The sequence below is a fragment of the Penicillium pulvis genome, assembly GCF_028828015.1.
Source record: "Penicillium pulvis strain IBT 33274 chromosome Unknown scaffold_8_segment0_segment0, whole genome shotgun sequence".
Classification (NCBI taxonomy): Eukaryota; Fungi; Ascomycota; class Eurotiomycetes; order Eurotiales; family Aspergillaceae; genus Penicillium; species Penicillium pulvis.
Genome location: NW_026643080.1, coordinates 2372769 through 2392577, shown reverse-complemented (window position 1 = coordinate 2392577; position 19809 = coordinate 2372769). Strand labels below are relative to the sequence as shown.

General features: G+C 49.2%; 11 protein-coding genes across 11 annotated transcripts; 7 read left to right on the top strand and 4 right to left on the bottom strand.

Annotated features, from left to right (window-relative positions):
- Positions 1 to 251: 251 nt before the first annotated feature.
- On the bottom strand, positions 252 to 2234 carry N7503_010317 (Zn(II)2Cys6 transcription factor; the record flags this gene model as incomplete). Its single annotated transcript, XM_057069863.1, has 3 exons — positions 252 to 437; positions 569 to 2125; positions 2190 to 2234. The coding sequence occupies 3 exons, from the start codon at positions 2232 to 2234 to the stop codon at positions 252 to 254; spliced, it is 1788 nt and encodes a 595-aa protein (XP_056916474.1).
- Positions 2235 to 2465: 231 nt separating this feature from the next.
- On the top strand, positions 2466 to 3299 carry N7503_010316 (uncharacterized protein; the record flags this gene model as incomplete). Its single annotated transcript, XM_057069862.1, has 1 exon — positions 2466 to 3299. The coding sequence occupies one exon, from the start codon at positions 2466 to 2468 to the stop codon at positions 3297 to 3299; it is 834 nt and encodes a 277-aa protein (XP_056916473.1).
- A 219-nt stretch (positions 3300 to 3518) lies between these two features.
- N7503_010315 (glycoside hydrolase family 3 protein) lies at positions 3519 to 5309 on the bottom strand (the record flags this gene model as incomplete). Its single annotated transcript, XM_057069861.1, has 1 exon — positions 3519 to 5309. One exon carries the CDS (start codon positions 5307 to 5309, stop codon positions 3519 to 3521), a length of 1791 nt encoding a protein of 596 aa, XP_056916472.1.
- A 495-nt stretch (positions 5310 to 5804) lies between these two features.
- On the top strand, positions 5805 to 7530 carry N7503_010314 (uncharacterized protein; the record flags this gene model as incomplete). The annotated part of the gene is made up of 4 exons (XM_057069860.1): positions 5805 to 6028; positions 6085 to 6439; positions 6495 to 6566; positions 6622 to 7530. The coding sequence occupies 4 exons, from the start codon at positions 5805 to 5807 to the stop codon at positions 7528 to 7530; spliced, it is 1560 nt and encodes a 519-aa protein (XP_056916471.1).
- A 1017-nt stretch (positions 7531 to 8547) lies between these two features.
- Positions 8548 to 9788, top strand: N7503_010313 (protein transporter TIM17). Its single transcript, XM_057069859.1, has 5 exons — positions 8548 to 8716; positions 8781 to 8909; positions 8965 to 9015; positions 9075 to 9248; positions 9310 to 9788. Exons 1-5 carry the CDS (start codon positions 8648 to 8650, stop codon positions 9349 to 9351), a joined length of 465 nt encoding a protein of 154 aa, XP_056916470.1. The 5' UTR covers positions 8548 to 8647; the 3' UTR covers positions 9352 to 9788.
- Positions 9789 to 9948: 160 nt separating this feature from the next.
- On the top strand, positions 9949 to 11295 carry N7503_010312 (isoaspartyl peptidase/L-asparaginase; the record flags this gene model as incomplete). Its single annotated transcript, XM_057069858.1, has 1 exon — positions 9949 to 11295. The coding sequence occupies one exon, from the start codon at positions 9949 to 9951 to the stop codon at positions 11293 to 11295; it is 1347 nt and encodes a 448-aa protein (XP_056916469.1).
- Positions 11296 to 11814: 519 nt separating this feature from the next.
- N7503_010311 (uncharacterized protein) lies at positions 11815 to 12339 on the top strand (the record flags this gene model as incomplete). The annotated part of the gene is made up of 4 exons (XM_057069857.1): positions 11815 to 11880; positions 11947 to 12038; positions 12090 to 12146; positions 12204 to 12339. 4 exons carry the CDS (start codon positions 11815 to 11817, stop codon positions 12337 to 12339), a joined length of 351 nt encoding a protein of 116 aa, XP_056916468.1.
- Positions 12340 to 13200: 861 nt separating this feature from the next.
- Positions 13201 to 13581, bottom strand: N7503_010310 (uncharacterized protein; the record flags this gene model as incomplete). Its single annotated transcript, XM_057069856.1, has 1 exon — positions 13201 to 13581. The coding sequence occupies one exon, from the start codon at positions 13579 to 13581 to the stop codon at positions 13201 to 13203; it is 381 nt and encodes a 126-aa protein (XP_056916467.1).
- Positions 13582 to 14741: 1160 nt separating this feature from the next.
- N7503_010309 (uncharacterized protein) lies at positions 14742 to 16190 on the top strand (the record flags this gene model as incomplete). The annotated part of the gene is made up of 1 exon (XM_057069855.1): positions 14742 to 16190. The coding sequence occupies one exon, from the start codon at positions 14742 to 14744 to the stop codon at positions 16188 to 16190; it is 1449 nt and encodes a 482-aa protein (XP_056916466.1).
- Positions 16191 to 17519: 1329 nt separating this feature from the next.
- On the top strand, positions 17520 to 18116 carry N7503_010308 (uncharacterized protein; the record flags this gene model as incomplete). Its single annotated transcript, XM_057069854.1, has 1 exon — positions 17520 to 18116. One exon carries the CDS (start codon positions 17520 to 17522, stop codon positions 18114 to 18116), a length of 597 nt encoding a protein of 198 aa, XP_056916465.1.
- A 17-nt stretch (positions 18117 to 18133) lies between these two features.
- Positions 18134 to 19367, bottom strand: N7503_010307 (short-chain dehydrogenase; the record flags this gene model as incomplete). Its single annotated transcript, XM_057069853.1, has 5 exons — positions 18134 to 18267; positions 18336 to 18446; positions 18511 to 18691; positions 18757 to 19217; positions 19292 to 19367. 5 exons carry the CDS (start codon positions 19365 to 19367, stop codon positions 18134 to 18136), a joined length of 963 nt encoding a protein of 320 aa, XP_056916464.1.
- Between the last annotated feature and the right edge of the window lie 442 nt (positions 19368 to 19809).

Genomic DNA, 19809 nt, shown 5'->3' with positions numbered 1-19809 from the left:
GTTTCCTTCGGGTGCCGTTCTGAGGCATAAATTAGAAAGGGTAAAAAAAAAAAAAAAAAAAGAAAAGGTATTATTTGATGGAACTACGCACACCAGATTTATTAGAAGAAGGGCAGCGATTTTTCCTTTACTGCCTCTTGTAGAGGGTGCATTGATATCTGCAGCTTGACAGTCAAGCAGTCAAATATTACTACCGGACTGTATGTGTTGCAAGTGGGAGACGACGTCCGCAATGAGTAATCGGTGGCCGCTCAACAAACAGGTTCAGTCACAATATAACTTTCGTTGACGAGTTCATCCGAGGCTCGAGAGTCCAATTTCGTTAAAATATCCAATAATGAGGAGAACAGCGAGTTAGCTCGATTGACGACTTGTGGAGCTTGGACCTGATGAATTACTTCGAGAAGTGTAGCGCCCATGTATCGAATTTTAGTGACCTAAGATTCAATCAATCAATGTAAAGTTGAATAAAGCCGTTTGCACTTGGGGAAGAGGGAAAGAAGACAAAAGGCGAGAAACTATGCAAGCGTAGAATGTCTTGATGACTTGCGAGATGAACCCAACTTACACATGCTTCACCATTCACCTGTAGCGAGTCGAAAGGAACACTTGTTACGAATGCATTCATATCGTGCGCAATTTCGGTCTTCCGCAATGCAATCATGGCGTCTGTGCTCTGCACGCCAATCATCGTCGTCAGTCCATGCTGTGCGAATCTATTCAGAACCAGCATGCGCAGGCAATGATATTGGACTAATAGGTTAGTGCGCTGAATCCAGAAATTACGGCGCTGAATCGCGGTGGCGGCCGGATCTGGAAGCTCCACCGAGTCGGGCGAATGTAAGAACTGGGGTAAATGGTCCAGCACGCTCAGGAAAGCAGAATAGGGCTCAATGAAGTAGTCTCCTTGTGACTCAGACAGCGTAGAGATGATAGATGTACCCCGTCGGTCGAGCCGAGCGAAGCACTCGAGGTCCACCAAGATGTCGGACGCCGCAATCCAGACCTTTTCAGAGAGGCTAAACGCCACCAAGGCTTGGGACTCGTACTCTGGTGGCATTCCCATTGGAGAAGGTGTCATCATCATCGGCGGAACGTCTGAATCGGCGTCTATGGACGTAAGTGCTGACCACGGTGGGTCGCATATACTTAAAGGGTGATTTTCGAGGTCTCGGTGGTAACGTGCGGAAATTCGAAGGGTTCGAAAAGCCATCACTCGGAGTCGAACCTCAAGCGGGTCTAGACCTTGCAAAGAGCGCGGGTCGTGCAGCTGCATCTGTTCGCCAAGTCGGAGTGCGGCACCGAACAAATGCCACGAGGGGCGCAATTTGCTATCTGTGTGTAGAGCACCTGCCTGGAACATGCGGATGACGAGTGAGCTAGCATCTGGACACTCCACATCGGCATATTCGTAAAGATGTAGCATTTCATGAGATGCATGTAGGAAGATTGGTCCAACCAGGGCTCCATTGGGGCCGTCTGGGGTTGACAGCAGATAAGCGGTCCCGGCACAGAGAGCAATGACAAGGGTATACGACCGAATTTCCTCCAAAGCTCCCGGCACAGTAGACAAACACACCGACCGGGAAGAACAAGAGAGAAAGCTGAATTCAGCGCTCAAGCGCGGAGGTTTGAGACAAAGGTTGGATCGGATTCGAGCCTCACATACAATAGGCCGTATACCAAAGATGACCTCCATGTAGACGTTGATACACCTCTCCACAGTTGCGCTCAATGACCAATTACTATCTACTGCCGCTAAAGAGCGCACAAGGTCTTGATGTATGTTTTCGATCTTGTCATTCAGGTCCGCTGCCCCGGAAGATGTAAACACCTTCGAACCGGTGGCAGCGGTCAATACCGTCGGTCCCGAGGTCCTCCTATCGACGGGGCTGACAGGTCCAAGCAAAGGCGAAGCTGATGTTGTTAACGAGGAAGTATCATCATAATTGGCTGATGGCGATGACATCCCATGGGAAGCGTGGGGACCGGCGGCACTGGCAACGGAACGCCTAGATTTGGACTTCGGTCCTCGCTTTTTCGGCGCTTGCTCGAATTTACAAGCTGTCCCTGATGTGCGGCAGTGGAAGCAGGGGATATGATCTGGGGAAGGGACACCATCGCACTTTCGGTCAAGAACAGGTTAGTGTCGAGGAAGAAACCAGGGTCAATGTCGGTCAGGCACTCACTCGGACTTTGCGAACTCGGCATCCATCGCATGCACGAAGACTCATTTGGGATTGACTGCTGAATTTCCCCGAGGGGATACTCTAGTTAGAAATGATAGCAGAGGGAATTCTCGGGCAAATTGAGGAGAGAGTTTTGCCGAGCTTTTCCACCGAGTTTCAATCGTTCGAAGTTCGCTTCGGCTGTCCACATTGCACCAAATTAAATACTCGGGATCTAAGTTTCCTGACAGGAGCTCACGGAAGTCGTGAATTCTCGGCCACAAGAATCGTCTCATGATGCATCTCACAATTTTATCCCGTAAAATTCCCACCTTGAACGAGGCTCAATTTCGCCATGAATTTCGAGTTATTCACGCCGAGCAGACTATTTCCATCGCCCAAAACCTGGGCATCATTCACCAATACGAGCAAGGCCTAGCCCTGCAAACCCTCAATAAAACAATTCTAGACCGAAGTGCCTTACTTCCTCTCAAAGAAGCATCTAAATATGATGCCTTCGCTCGACTCACCTGGCCCAGGCTGGAGGTTATGCAGGGATCCTTCACAACGGAGGACTACCGCCGAACGGCTGGAGAACATATTTTCGCGGAGCCTTTCCAAATATTCATCACTGAACCACTGAGCACAGAGGCAACACGGCAAATCGCGAAAGATTCCCTGAGCGAGGAAGAAATCGTCCGAGTGATCATTCCCATACAGCACTCCGCCAACGGAGTTGTCAGTGAATCGGACTTTGAGGAACGATGGGATCAGCATGCGTCTTTTATATCCTCGACAGGTGCGGTATATACCCGCCACCGGAGCTTAGATATTTCGCCCGATCAACTGGCGCGGATATTCGACCAGACGCAATTCGATTACCGGCTTGTGGTTGCTCGGGGAGGGTACGAGGAGCTGTTGTTCCATTCGCGAGCGGCAGCAGAGAAGTTCTTCAAGCAGTATGCTGGGGAAATGCGGGACTCATATGACCGGTTTGTCGATCCGGCCTTGGAGCTGTTTATCTACGACCATGTGATGCAGTTTGCAGCAGAGAAACGAGGCTGGTGGCAGGTGGGCGCGGGATTGGCCGTAGGAACGGCGCTGAGGATGAAAATTATCATGGGGGTTTGAACATGTAAGCTTCATAACCTGTCATAAAAGAAGGACGAGAAGGGCATCAGCCATAGATGGCAGAGGACGTTTATTTAAGATCAAGATCGCTTTGACTCAATTTGTAAAGTTGACTCAGGAGCATTTCATAAAAATTCATCTCTATATCGGTTACTATGGCACAAAACATCTATCTTTTGAATGGACTGGCATAATACAGAGCAAACAGAACATATACCCTCAAGCACCATACCGAAGACCGTGGCCAAATCGGAAGAGAGGGTCCTGAGTATCATATGGAGTATCCGAGTTTGACTCCTGGACCGCCTTCATGGACGAAGGCAGATCAAAGGGCAACTTACCCTCAGGGCCATAAACTCCTAGTGCGACATCCAGGAAGGCATCGGGCGAGCTTCCATACGACAAAAAGACTGCAGATGCCTGTCGGATAATCTCCGGTACCACCGGAGGACGATCAGCGTAGAGATCCACGATGACCGATGGCACTGCGGCAAAAACCTTTGCTTGACGGGCTTTCTCCTCTTCACTGTACTCCAAGGAGCCTGCGTGGAACATCGACTCAAACTTGCCGGGACGAGGTTCATATGCTGTTTTTAGGCGCAACAGAGCGATGTCGGCGTCAGCGGGGTCTTCCACCACCTTTAGACCCCGTGCTTCCACAGCTTCTGCTGGTATGCCCTCGAGATAAAGCTTAGCTGTGTGGAGATGAGCGTGCGATAGTGGCAGGCAATTGTTGGAGTTAGTCAGTAAAGTATAGCTGCGTCTTTGCGCATCAGCACCCAACTTGCACCACTCCGCCTTGCCGACTATTTGCGCAGCGGCATCTTCGTCCACGAAGCGATCGTCGAACAAGCCCAACAGGAACTTCTCCCGCAGAAGACGACGAACTGACTGGTCTAGCCGTTGTTCAGTAATCTGACCATTGGCGACTAGCTCGCCGAGCAGCTCAGGACAAGACTCGCCACCCAGTTGATCGCATCCTGCATCCAAGATGCGCTGAATGCGCTCTGATCGAGAGAGGTGCTCAAGGCCCCATGCCCTTGCCGGCATGGGCTCGCCAAAAATGGCTTTATCGGTGACCAGCCCCCAATCCGTAACAACAATGCCCTGGAACCCTAAGTCTTCGCGCAAGAGTCCCGTAATGAGAGGCTTGTTGAAAGCAAAGCCCACCTCCTCATACGACGTGTTGACTGGCATCCCGTAATACGGCATCATCTGCGCCGCGCCCGCGGCGATAGCAGCCTTGAACGGCTTCAGATGATACTCAAATTGGTTTCCCGGATAAACCTGTTCACGGCCATACGTGAAGTGCGGGTCTTCCCCATCCTTCTGGGGTCCACCTCCGGGGAAATGCTTGGTCATCGTCGACACAGCATGTGGCCCCAGGCCGGCTCCCTGGAAGCCGCGGATGTACGCAGCCACCAACTCCGAAGTCAAGTCTGCGTCCTCGCCGAAAGTAGCGTTGATGCGCGCCCAACGCGGCTCTGTAGCTAGATCGACCTGCGGGTGCAAGGCCAGTCGTAGCCCGACCGCTAGATACTCCTGCCGGGCAATGTCGGCGAACTGTTCAACGAGATCGGCAGACCGTAGCGCCGCTAGCCCGAGTGATTCGGGCCACTGTGAGAAGATGCCTGCCTCGAAGCTGGTGCCCACGTTGTCGGTGAAATGATTGCGCGGATCGGTGGATATTGTCACAGGAATACCCAGTCGTGTCTTGAGGGCTTCGCGCTGGATGTTGTTATACCACTTTGCAGCTGTTCGGGCATCTTTTATTGGACCCAGAAGATTGAAATGTGTCATCTGCTTCTGATTGATGAGATCTGAGTTGCTGGGAATGTTGAACTGTGCGACTGCTGGCGCAAGAGCTCCGTCTTGGCCCATGACGATCATGTCATGGAACAGAACAGCGGCTTTCTCGTCTTTCGTCATCCGGTCAATGAGATCATCCAGGCGATCATCAATTGAGAGACCGGCATTTTGATAGGGAAGGGTATCACTTGGAATTGACATGTTGAAAGCTTTGATTTAATAGCAAACAGTGGTGAAGGGGGGGGGGCACGCGCCATGATTAAGTAGAGTCAGCGACAGACGACAAGCTCCACATTCGCCACGTCTGAAATATCGTGGGACGGTGTGTTTTGTTAGCAGCAAAGATTGGGGTCGACACCGTTTGGTCACTTCACGGCGAAACTCGGGGGAACTTGGGAGTGGACCACAATGAATTTCGCCGCGGCGAAATAATAAATAATTGTCCAACCATTGGAATGGTTGACGTGACAGCACCCACTAACGATATCGCAGAAAGCCTCCCCCACAAAATTTCGTGCAGCCCCGGCATTCTAGCGGCTATCATCACCTTTTGTCGGGTTCATGATCACGGGGCATGGTGAACTGCAATTCTTGACTATTTAATCCCCAACTTCTTCATGATTACAATGTCCTCAATGCAGACGTACAGCTCATACTATAACCATCATTTACCCTTACTCTGTTAAGATTCCACTCATGAGCGAAATTGAAAAGGTAAGGCAAGATGACCTGGAGCACCTTGAACAGGTCTCGTCTGCACAGAAACAGGATGAAAGCAACGAAGAGCAGCGGTCACTTTGGGAGGCCTGCAAGCAAAGCCCTCGAATAATCACATGCTGCACCGTTATGTCCATGAGTCCATTTGTGTTTGGCTTCGATAACCTCCTCATCAGTCTGATGACTGCCATGCCCGCCTTCCAGTAGGTCTCCCCACTCTTGCCTCGATCCTTCCTTTCTAACTCGTGACATCCAATAGGGCATCATTTGGTGATAGCTCTGGTACGATTCCTGCTGTATGGCTCTCCCTCTGGACATCAATGGTGGCTGTGGGTATCATGATAGGAGCCATGTTGTCTGGTCCTTTGTCTGACAGATGGGGTTGCAAATTCTCTGTGTCGTTTGGAGGCACCATTGCAGTGGCCGGAAGTTTGATCTGTGTTTTTTGTGATCAACTTGACGTGTTACAAAACCGTCGAGTTCTCTTCCTCTTCGCAAAGATCATCATTGGTGTTGGATTGGGCTTCATGCTTCCAGCCTCGCAAACATACATCTCCGAGGTAGCCCCTGTGGAACTGAAAGGGCCGCTGTTGTCAGCATATACTCTTACCATGGTGCGCTCCCCTTAGTCCAATTGTAGTCAGATTCTTGGCTAACTAAAAGTATCAGGCCATTGGACAAGTCATCGCCGTAGCTGGGCTCAACTCGCGAATCTCCATGTCCGGCCAGATGGCCTATCGCGTAAGTGCAACTCATTCTAAGACTCCGGAAAATCAACATTAATTCAATTATACAGCTTCTGTTCGCCCTAGAAACGATTCCCACCGGTTTTGCAGCCATTTGCCCCTGGCTCATCCCAGAAAGTCCCAATTACTTCGTGAAGCGCGGGAGCCTTCCCAAGGCGACCGTCGCCTATACCCGCCTCCTTCCGGAAGCGCAAGCAGAGCCCGCGGTCCGTCGCCTTGCGCGTGCCCTCGAGCATGAGCGGGAGGCCCAAAATAGCGCTGAAGCTCCCGCTTTCCAGGAATGTTTTCGTGGCGCGAACTGGCGGCGTACGCGCATTGTGTGCTATGCAAACATGCTGCAAAGTCTCGTAGGCATCGCTATGATTCAAAACGCGACTTATTTCGTGGAGCTGGGCGGGATGAGTGCGCAGAATGCGTTGAATGTCACGACCGCCTCCTTGTGCCTCCTCATTCCAGCCATCCTGATATCATGGTACTTGATGAATAGAGTGGGACGCCGCGCGATCCTACTTTATGCAACTAGCGTTATCACGGTTCTATGGTCGGTAATTGGAATTGCAGGGTGTTTTAGCTCGTCAACCGCCTTCTGGTTCGTGGGCTGTGCAATCGTGGTGACTAACTTTGTTTACGGCATGGGTGTGGGCAGTACCTACCCTGTGGTTGCGGCGGAGATGTCGACTCTGCGATTGCGAGCCAAGACCCAAGCTCTGGGATTTACGGTGCAGTTTGTCTTTAGCTGGGCGTTCCAATTCTCGGTGCCGTATATGTATAGCACTGCGGATGGCAATTTGGGAGGCAAGGTTGGGTTCATTTTTGCCGGATTCTCAATTATTGCCCTAGCAATCATCTTCTTCGAGATTCCGGAAGCGAAAGGACTGCGGGTTGAAGAGATTGATGCCCGGTTCGAGCAGAGGCTACCGACAAGGGCATTTCAGCAGACAGCAACCATTCAGGCTTAAGGCCTTACTCCCGGACTCCAAAGATGAAAGGAAGGGCCATTCCCATATGTATATAGACTTGTGTCATGCGCTTACGTTTCGGTGGCTGGGTTCGAAGGTCCTTGTACGAAGACTGCGAACTTCTGGATTTTTAAAGAATTTGAATATCTTAGCCAAGGCCCTGTCAGGACCTTCGGGGACATTAAGCCGGCTTTTTCTTTTTATTTTATTTCATTTTTTTCCCCAACTTTTAGAGCTATCAAGATTAAAGCACTTACTTAGACCCCCAAAATATATAGGTGAGGTCTTAGGGGGGAGAGGCATCGAAATAGAACCATTAGAACTGCTCCAAACAGAACTAAGAGTTGATGTGTAGCAGATACCTACTTCTATATATTAGAGATGAAAGATCCCTGCTCGGTGAGCATCCATGAATATAGTAAAAATGGGCGAAGCTAAATCACCTGCCGTTCTCATGACTAGGATACTGGTTAATAGAACGCTTTGATGGCGTCGAACGCAGTGATTGTCAATGCCCTATGTACTGTACCAACGCCTAGCGTTCCGGGGTAATATTATACTGTAGTAGAACATATGTATATGTTTAACATGTATATACATGGAGAGCCGCATATCCGATCCAAGGAGGAATCGGGAAAAAATGGAAGAAAGTTCTTCGGTGGCACAGCCACCGAAGATGTCATGCACGATCGGATAGGCCAGTATCTTACCCTTTGACCCCGGATCGAGTAGTTCGCAGTGAAACCTTGGTTTCTTCCTGAAGCACCCGAATCACAATGCATAGTTCAAAGCAGGAAAAGTTAGTAAATCGGTGGCGACCGGGTCAATCATCACGTGTAGTCACGTGTACCCCGGGCCGCAAAATCGAAGAAAAAGTCGTCGACCCGCAACCCCGACCTTATCTCGTCCACTTGTTGCCGGTTCAGCTTACCTTCACTACTTGGCCCGGACTGCCATCCACTTGTCGATCTTCCGACCTTTCAATTCAAATCAACGATCTCGTCTATCCCCGTCACCTTCGAGACGCCATCTGCCCTCCCCGAGTGATCGCGTCACTTTCCCGACCTTCCGACTCGTCATCCCCTTCTGACACGACCCTCCCTCAAATTAACACATAATGGATCACACTCGGGATCCCTGCCCCTGGGTCGCGTTGAGCGATTTCGGTGGTGCTTTCTGCATGGGTGTATGTTTTGGTCGACGCGTAGCGTCAATCGCGTTGAGATCGGATTACTGACCTGTGTTTCTAGGCTATTGGTGGTGCTGTCTGGCATGGTGTTAAGGGTTTCCGTAACAGCCCCTATGGTGAGCGCCGGATAGGTGCACTCACTGCCATCAAGGCTCGCGCGCCTGTGCTCGGTGGAAACTTTGGTGTTTGGGTATGATTGCTTGACAAAGGATCAGGTGTATAATTTTGTACTGACGTATCAACAGGGTGGTTTGTTCTCAACATTCGACTGTGCTATTAAGGGTATCCGAAAGAAGGTATGTCTACTGTCGGAGATTTTACCCGGGAACATCTTATTGACGATTGGGGAATTTAGGAGGATCCCTGGAACGCCATTACCGCCGGTTTCTTCACCGGTGGTGCCCTCGCCGTTCGTGGTGGTGTCAAGGCCGCCCGTAACTCCGCTATCATGTGTGCCGTCTTCCTTGCAGTTATTGAGGGTGTCGGAATTGGTTTCCAGCGAATGATGGCCGACAACACAAAGCTCGAGGTATGTGAAGCTCCCTTCAACGTAGTCTATGAGCCATTGATTAACTTGAGTTTGAATTTAGCTCCCTCCTCCTCCTCCCTCTGAGCAGAAGGCTCTTGCTTAAATCACCCCTGTCATCAATACGATCGATTCATACTCCTCGGTGGCCGATGGCCCCTACTTCTCTTCGATATCTGTCTTCATAACATCCCCACATTGAGTCTCTCTTCTCAGGTGTTCGGTTCTGCTCATCATTTTTAAACGACATGGCATAGAGTTCCTGTTTTCGTTTTCCTTTACGCTTTTTATACCGCCTTCCCGGCTTGTGTTTCGGAGCAATGTGTTTCTGTGGACGGCGGGTTTATCCACATGGCTGGTTCCTGAGACCGGCGTATGTGTTCGTTTCGTGGCCGGGTGGCCCACCCAAAAGAATATCTCTGCTCATCTGATGCAAAAAGCGGTTTGGAGATGGGTCCGTGGTGGATTCTTGTACATTAACGCATCGCTAACAGCATAATACACTTTTACTCTGCATATATTAATTCCGGCTTCGATAGCTTTCCTGAGTTCATACCTTGAGAAACAAACTGAAGCTTGGGTCTCTAGGATTCTTATCTTTCTCAATGCGGACTATATGCCGTGTATTCCCGTTTCTCCGCTTTATCTGCACCGACCTCTACCCCTCACGAACACTTCAACACCTCGCACTCACACCACAGCCATGGCAATGTCTGAAACCTCAGCGTCTTTTAAACCTGCATTAATCCTCCACGGAGGAGCAGGAAATCTTAAACGCGCCACCCTTCCGCCGGATCTCTACGCCGCCCATTACGCCTCGCTCCAGTCTTATCTCCGCTCCACTCATGCGCTCCTCACCAACGGTGCCTCGGCTCTCGATGCCGCAGTGCATGCCGTATCCTTAATGGAAGATGACGAGCTATTCAATTGCGGAAGGGGCAGCGTCTTCACTACAGCGGGCACAATCGAGATGGAGGCCTCCGTAATGGTCACATCAGTACAAGGTTCTGCCGCCAACCTAGAAGGCACAATAAAGCGCGGCGCTGGTGTCATGGGTGTGAAGAATGTCCGACACCCTATCCGTCTTGCACGCGAGTCCCTCTTACGCACTGGGTATCATGTGGACGGCAAGCGGAGCAATGATGGAGGTTCTTTGCATTCTCAGCTGCATGGTCCTCAGGTGGAGGAATTGGCTCGCGAATGGGGACTGGAGTTCAAATCTGACGAATGGTTCTGGACAAAGCGTCGCTGGGACGAGCATCAGCGGGGTTTGAAAGGGGAGGCGGAACCTCTTTCACTTAGTCAGGGCACTGTCGGCTGTGTTTGTTTAGATCAGTGGGGTAATTTGGCTGTTGCTACCAGTACTGGTGGGATGACGAATAAACTCCCCGGTCGAATTGGGGATACTCCGACGCTTGGTGCTGGCTTTTGGGCCGAATCTTGGGATGAGATTGTGTCGGATGGTAAGCTGGCGGCGGGCGCGTCTTCGTCTCCATCGCTTGGAGATTACTTCCAGGAGGCAAAAGGCTGGTTGGCGGACTGTCTACCTCCGACCTTAAGGGAAACCCGTGCTCCGGCTTATACATCTCTTCCGACTGGGTCGAAGACAGATCAGACAGACTTGGGCTCCGAAAAGCGTGCCTTGAGCTATGAGAGTCCATCTGATACGACTTCCAAGAAACGTGCCATGGCAGTCTCGGGAACCGGAAATGGAGATTCGTTCCTCCGTGTTGCGGCTGCGCATACCGCAGCTGCAATGCTGCGGTTTTCTGCCCCCGGTCTCAGTCTAGCTGATGCTATCACTGCGGTAGCTGGCCCTGGTGGTGAGCTACAACGCTCTGCTGGGCAGCGATGGCGCATTACTGGCGAGGGTGAGGGTGGCATTATCGGCATTGAAGCTGATTCCGCTCCGGCTGCTTGTGGGCAATTGCGCCGAGGCAAGGTCGTCTCTAACTTCAATTCTGGGGGCATGTGGCGTGCGTGGATTGAAGAGGATAGTAACGGACAAGAGACTGAGAGAATCATGGTTTTCCGAGAGGAATACCGATAGACTCTGGGGTGTCTTTAGAGTATGACAAGGTTTCGAGTTAGGTTTAACCTCATAGATCTCATTGAAACAGCTAAGACAGAACACATTTTCACACTCAATTTCTACGGACTGAATAAGCATGGCACTACATCATGAAAGCAAGGTACCTGGTACCTATTCTCTGCAAACTACGCGGGCTTGTCTCTTCATGACCTCAGCAATCGCCCTGTTCCTGCACTGTCTATGTCATTCCTAGTCCCCTCGGTGTAATTGTCTCTATTTTAGTACCCGCTTTCCTCTTGTGCCCCCCCCAATAGAATGCTGTGTGTTAAGCCAATATATGCACCCCTTGCATTTGACCATCATTTTGTGTAACCGACGATCATCAATAGCCAGCCATCATCATTCCAGATGCTGTTATTTAATAATTAGCCCTTAGGCGTACCTCATGCGCCTAACTTGTTTTTTTCCCCCCTATTTTACTTTTTTTCTCGTTGACCCTCTCTAGGCTATATACCATTCTTCAAAACATACCTCAAGATGATGTCCTACAAGGTCCTGGCACTGGCACTCCTCTCTTGCACAGTCTCCGCCGCAACGTATAAGGTACGAATTCTTTTCTGATTGGGTGCTTGACAGATCGAAAGCTAAGTGGACGCCAACAATCTACAGGATCCGGCCATTCTCTATTCTCAGGAGAAATGCTCGGGAAAGGAGATTGAAATCAAGGCAGATGACACCTGTGTTCTGCTACCAGTTGGATCGTAAGCATTGATCTAAGATGACGGATCGGAGATGAAGCTAATAATCGACAGGAGAAAAAACATCAACGGAGCTGAACTCCCAGAAGATGTTGTATGCGACTTCTATACGTGAGTTGCAGTTAACCCCCCGTAAAAAGCGGAAGTGATGCTGACGGTACTGTATAGCGACGAGAAGTGTCAGGAGCCACTCTGGATTGGAATGGAGGACCCCGGTGATTGCAGCTTCAGTGAGCTGGAAATTCAGAATAAGACAGTGAGCGTTCACTGTTATGATGGCTCGGCCATCTATGACGACCTGTAGATGTTCGCCTAGGGCATATCTATGGTTTATTTTGTACAGCTGCTACCCAAGAGTCAGTAACTTCTTGGGATTGCTCGAATGAATGTATCTCCATTTGTTCAGTAGAGTTAGCGTACAGGAAAGAAATACTGGAAAACACTACTTCGAAACATGTTTGCCTCCGTCTCACAGTTAGAATCTCTAGAAAACAATTACTATCTGGTCGTAGAGTTATCAAAAGGCTATAAGATAATATTCTTGTGGTAGTTTCTACCCGAGGAGCGATAAAAAGAACCACCACTCTTTGAGAGTCTTGTGTCTCTCCTTAACCAAAGCAGAATGCTTGGAAGAAGCATAACAAAGAAGGAGACATCCATGGAAAAACAAACAAAAAAGTAACTCCGATAGGGGGAATCGAACCCCCGGCTGTCGTGTGAGAGACGACGATGTTAGCCACTACACCATATCGGATGTGCTTGTGAAAGAGTGGCTCCATAATGGCGATATAAAGGAAGTGAAAAGTTTTCCCGATATTGATGGGTCGGGTGGGGCGGTAACAGGATCCCGATTGGCCAAACCATAAGTTATGGGGCTGAACAATCCTTAGTGGCGTTGAAATATATATCACCTGGGCAGTCTAAAGGAAGCTACCGAGCCTCTATAATAAGAGAAATTCCATGAGTGGAGTGTTATTTCCAGGCTATGTTTCCTCCTCAATTGAAAATACCCAAGATTGCTGAAACTAGCATACATACAGATTGCCCCCCTCAAGAACTGCCATCGATCCTGCCCTTTGCAACTACCAAGTCAGCAGTTTCTGGAAAGTGGTGCTCCACCCATGACATCAAACACAGCGACAGTGGCATACATTCTCAGCCAATTCTAGTTCCGCACTTTGACTGCCATCAGTGAATCATTACCATATATGGACAGTGGTTTGCTCGGCTCGACATCCCCGGGCGAGGTTGACATGATAAGCGCCAACTTGACAGCAAGCGCTGGGAAGACGACTTGAACTCGCTCAGCGGAGCCGGTAGGCTGTCGGAACAACATGGCTAAAGCAACGGCAGGCTGGCCAACATTACCCAGATTATTGGAAGCGGCAGAATCGCGGAGATACGAGAAAGCTGCCAGACAGGGCCGGCCAAGCAAAGCAGACGGAGTTCGACCTTGAACAAGATCATCTGCCTTTCGCAGGGGCGTAGCCGAATCGCAGACAATGGTCAGTAAGGCTAAAGAGTCGGTTTCTTCGATTGGCCACATCTGATTTCCGATTTATACTAGGTGCAGGTCCAGCGGGGAGGGTCCAATGGAAATTATGGGGCCAAATTTGAGGCAGGGTGTATTCTTTTGGTATTGGTGCGGCTTCATCTTCTGGGAGCGGAAAAAATTTAATAAAAAGGGACCTGCCAGTGGCTACTATCAATTTCGACATTCTTATACTACCAACCTCCCAAGCATATGAATTTTCTCCTTGATCTTGGAAAATGGAGACTGTTGCTCAGATTCTTATTATTGCATCTCTCCAAGGTTTCATTGTGGTCAAGGGTTCCGCTCCCGTCCCGGCACCTTGGAACGCCTTGACCCATGTTTCATAACCCTTGTATCGGTGTATCCACTAGAGCGGTGCTAAAAGTGCAAACGCGGACATTATTCGCTAGCAGAATATAACTAAGGTATTTTACTTACCACAAGCAAGCGATCACAACGTCATTGCCTTAAGTTTCAGTACAAGACGCGATCAGCCCCCTTTTATATACAAGCTGTGTCTCAAATTAGACCCACATGCACATCCAGTATCATTTCATTTCAACGCCAATGGACCCGTTTCCAAATCTCGAGCTCGAATAGATCACGCACTAGCACGGGTAGTCGTCTCAAGACTTTGGTGGGCTTAATTAACTTACTAACTATGAAAGGGAAGATTGCCGTGAACATCTCATGTGCACCAGTGAATTTTACTTCTTAAATGCATGTGAACAACTTACTTGCCAGTTGTCGTTGCAAGAAGAACAGAGATGAGTAGCTCCTGTTACCTCAATATTTGGACCTAGCAGAGATTTGAAAAGGATATTGGCAAACTACTAAACGCAAAATTACTATAACGGAACCTATATTGCGTATCTCTGGTTGTAATACGACGTCACGCAATTAGGATTACCCCTAAGACCTTAGTGTAGCGCTTCTGCCTGGACTTCCAAAAGAGGTATGAAATTGCGGTAAAAGCCTCTCAGGTCCTTTCATTCGTCGCTAATCCTAGTTTCCCAATGGAAGAGAGGGGTAATGAAAGTCGCCGCCGGTAGGCGTTCCGGTGTTTGGTAGCATCACGCCCCCATAGAGCTTGGGGCTGTGGGCTGCACATTTGGTATGCCACCATCTTCCAACACACTATCCGTCTCATTCCTCCGGGTCAATAAACAGCTATGCCCAATGAAAAAGTCTTTTATATCCACCCATCTAATTGGGAAAATGACCCAGAAGAGGAGAGGTTCAAAGTCTCGACGCTCGACTACCTGACAGTTTGCACCTACAATAATTACGCCCTCTTTTTTCGACTGGACGATGCCAATAAGAGCCGAGTAGCAGACTTGTTGAAAGCCGGCCTTGAGAAGACTCTGAGTCAGGTTCGCCATATCTGCGGTACAATCGAAAAGGATCCAGCAGGCGGACATTCCTTTGTCAAGAAGAAGGACAGCACTGTTCAGTTCGTTGTTCAATGGCTAGACTCTGCAGAAGACAGCGGTATTTATCCTTCTTTTGACGAGATTGAGAAAGCCAACTTCTGTACTTCAACATTGGGCGATCTCAATCGCTGGAGCGTGCCTCCAATGACGTATGGAGAGAAGCCCGAAGCTCATCCGGATAACAGCCCAGTGGTGGCAGCCTATAAGGCTAATTTCCTTCGAGGTGGACTGGTCTTTATCATGCACCACCATCACTACAGCAATGATGTTATGGGATGGGCTGGCCTCACCCATCAGCTGGCCGAGCACTGCTTCGCAATCGTCAACAACACACCTGCCCCCTCCTGGGATCCCGCTTGCCTCGATTTATCTCGCATAACCAAGGCTGAAGTACCTGAGGAATCCAAGATCGATGGCCCACCAGCGCCAGAGCGCCACCCCGGCCACATTGAAGCGGAGATGCTACTTTTTCATTTGCCTAAGAGCAAGGCAGCAGAGCTTAAGAAGCTCGCCTCTCCGACCGATGGGTCCTGGATCTCCACCTACGACGCCTTCTCTGCATTCATTTGGCGCACAGCCTCGCGCCTGCGGGCTCCGGCATTCAAACAAGATCTGTCGGACCCGTTGTTCTGGTGTGAGGCCATTGATATGCGGCGAAGAATGCACAGCCCCAAGCCCCCTGTACGTATTCAACACAACGTCATGGCTGGTGCCCTGTCAAATGCTGCGCCCGTTCAGTCGCCGACGGCAAGAGAGGTTATTTTCGAGTGGCCGATTTCCAAACTAGCATCGTACATCCGTGCGCTGACGAACAGTATTACCCAAGAAGCTCTCGATCAGACGTTGGATGTGGTAGCCACTGTCCGGGACAAAACTGCGTTGAACATCCGCATCGATGCCCATCCACCAATGTCACTACTCCAGACAGATCATCGTGACGCTAACATCACCGCTGCCGACTTTGGCTTTGGCAAGCCATTAGTGTACCGTCACCTGATTGATCGTTTGACGCAAGGTGTTATCATCATCTACCCGTCGCGCAATCCGTCTCCTGAATCGGACGAGGGACCAGAGTTCTCCATCTCCTATGAGACAAGCCTGAAGCAGGCGTTGATCGAAGACCCTGAATGGAACAAGTACTTCGAGTACCGGGGTGTGGATGCCATCAACGCCCCAAGGGTAGATTAGCTGAACAACAACGATTCTGATTATGCCTGTATGTGTGATTCCACACAATAAATAGCTTTGCAAGTAAGTTGGCCATCATTACAGCTCTGGATTTCTTTGTATGCTAATAGTGAAGTGGGGTTTAGGTCTTGATAAGTTGCTGCCTCGTTGCATTGAGTCAGCAACCTCGAACTATCAATGATGTCGATAGGTACACATGTGTGGTGTCGTCTACAACAAGCACTATTTCCCTTAATATAGTATACAGCTCCAAGGTCACAACTCACACATAATAATCAAACAGTCCAGAAGTTTTAGTAAGTTGGTTACCAACCTTGTAATTACTCAGCGGCTTGCACGGTCACGGGATTTTCACGTGCGGCGATAGCGCAATATGACGGAGTTAACGAGCCTTTGAAGGCTTTCACTCCCCTTGAATAACAGCAGAAAGAAGAACTGGTCCTTTCCAACAAATTTCAAGGGACTGAGATGGGAAGGAGCTCTTGGCGCGCTAAGAGCTGTCGAACATGTATTGCAAGGAAGGTCAAGGTAGGCCGGGTCATCCTTTTGTAAGGTGGCCAGAAACGCTCATGCATCGCCGTAGTGCGACAAAAATAATCCGCAATGCTTCCGGTGTCAGTCATCAGGTAGCTTATGTGGCGGGTATAGGCAACTGTGAGTGATTTCTCCTTGCTTGCCAGAAATCAATATACCAATCGAGGATGTGAATGTGGCAGCAACGGTGTAATGGCGAGAAGGAACTCGCCTCTAATGCAGAGAGAATTATCTCTTGCAGCAAATCAGAACAAAACACAGCTATTTTCTCAATTTATGGATGATTACCTCCCCCCAAAATCATCCGCCTCCATCACTTATCAGTCGCCAATTCATTGGGTGGAGACTCTGTCTTCGCTGGTGAGCTCGCAGTCGAGACTCGTCAATGGGTCATTATCTGCTCTGGTGTTGATACATACTGCCAAATCGCGGAAAGACAACACGCTGTCGCATTTGAGTAGACATTCTTATGGTCTACTCGTACAGCAGATATTAGGACTAAGACAACTAAGCGATCCAACCGATCTCATTCGCACTGGAATGATCTTGGCACTCTATGAGACTTATAATTCGGCCCCGGATCAGAATAATGCATGGCAGATACATGTGGAGGCAGCTTATAAACTCATGTCCGAATATCGTATTTCCGGCGGAGGACTCAATGATCACGACCTACGTCGACTACGTACTATCGAGGTAGGACACTGCATTTATTTCAAAATACTGCACATTGTGTGTTGACAGATCTAGATTCTTCGCCTCTGCATCGATGGCCCGCAAAAGCGTGCCCCAATAATGCACTTGCAAACAAGCTCTTTGTTTGACCTATTCGATCAGCTTCTCGAAATTCTGTTCAAAGCAATTACACTATTCTGGGACCTACAGCAAAAGAAGGACATTGGCGACATGAATTGGGAATCAGCTGATGAGACATTAAAAACGTCAGTGGATATTGAGAGGGACCTTCTGAGCTGGTATCATCAGCTAGAATTGGAGAATAATCTCCCACTTTTCATGACCCAAGCCGGCCCAGCCTCGTCCATGCCAATCGATGCACACGACCAGATGCAAACAATAACCTTCTCCAATATTTCCAGCATACATATTCTACTGTTCTACTGGCTAGGGCTGGTTGTTGTATATGAGTCTATGTTCGAGGCGCTAGAGACTCTCGCACAGTCAAGCCGATCCCAAACTCCCAGCGACCTCTACAAGAAAATGGGAGCGACCGATTCACTCTGCCGTCACTTTTTTACTCGCATTTCCCAATGCCAAGCAGACGCGACTACTGGAAAGGGACTAGGAACTTCCATATTTGCAAAGGCGACGTTTTTGGCTGCACAGAAAATCAGGCGAGAGTGGAAAAGAAATGATTATACTACGATTGCATGAAGCATTGCTTTCGAGTACTAATAGCGGAACTTCTGGCCAACAAGGTCCTCACTGATTCTCCATAGCCTCTCTGCATTTTGTGAGTCGAGAGCGTAATCCGCTGCCTCACTATTGTTGACCTGGCTGTTGACCATGTATGATCCATTCTGGTCTGTATGCTGCCCGTTAATATCGATGATTGTGAACACCTTACAAGAGGAAAACAATGACGATGCATACCGGAAATGCTTGGATTGTACGCTGCTACAATCAATGTAGCCGCACCATGCCTTGTGGTCGTCCATTTCAGCTTTGGATCGGTATTCATGCTTCCATCTGAGTGCTTCCAGCCTAGCATTGTGATCAAAGTCAGCTTTGCCACATGAAAACTGGAGTTATAGACGGAAAGATATACCAGCCTTGAGCCAATCTTCCATTGACAGATGCTTCACAATTCCGGTAACCATTCGGCCTGGATAAAGACTGAACGACTGTACACCCTTTGCTCCAAGCTTTTCCGCCAATGATACGGAGAAAAGTATATTTGCAGTCTTGCTTTGCCCATAGGCCTGCCACTTGTCATAGGATTTCCCATGCTATTTGAAAAATGAATCAACAACTTCAAGGCATGGAAGACATATGCAAGAAGAATAGTGCGTACCTCGAATCCAGGATCGTCAAACCGAACGGGCCCTCTCTTGTGTCCAGAGCTGCTAACGTTCACCACTCTAATGTTTGTAGCACCTTTTTGTAGGAAATTGCCCAGAATCAAGTTTGTTAAGAGGAAATGACCAATATGATTCGTTCCAAATTGCAATTCCAAACCTTCTTTGGTGACACTGTATGGAGTGGCCATTACACCTGCACTGTTGATCATAACGTCGATAGTCTCAGGATACGCGTTGACCTCCTCAGCGGCCTTGCGAACGCTTTCTTGGGAGCTTAGATCGCAAACAAGCAGTCTTGTTTTAGCACTAGGTGTTTCCAACTTGATTTTCTCGTCAAGTTCCTGGAGGGTCTGGGTATTGCGGCCTGCTAGGACAAGCAGCGACGGGGCATGTCGCGAAATTTGAAATGCCGCTTCGCCTCCTATACTTCCTGGAGTGACGCCAGTGATCAAGACTGCCTCAGATCAGTTATGTTTCTTGGGTACAGGTAGGAGGGAAGTGACCTTCTGTTCACTCAGTGGACGATACCTTTGCGTGCATTGATGTGAGAAGAAAGAATTTTGCAGACCTCCTCACCAGTCGACGCAGACGTGAATGGGGTCATGTTGTATAGCTTGGCCCGGTCAGTTGTTTGAATTTTGCGTTGGAAAGAAGTTGTATGGTGAAGATGTCTTAACGAGGGGCGACAAGTGCGACTAAATACTTTCTGTAATCATATGAGCCGGAGTTAATCAATGAGCTTGTAGACGGAGCTTAGAATATCTCCGAGTATTTAGGGGCAACGCAAAGGGGCATTGCAGTGCTACAGCCAATCGACGTTGTTAAACCACGGAGAATCCGTGTGTATACTTCGCTGTGGAGCCAGCTCCGATCATTTGCGGGACGCATGTAGAGTAATATCCAATGAGAGCCAGAATAACACCGAGAGCTCCACAGTGGATCCCACAGGTCGATCTCATGTCCTTATCTGACGAGTCACTAATCACCACCTGTAGCTGTGACATTGTCTTACTTTGTCTTCTTTTACAATGGCATTTTCTCCATAT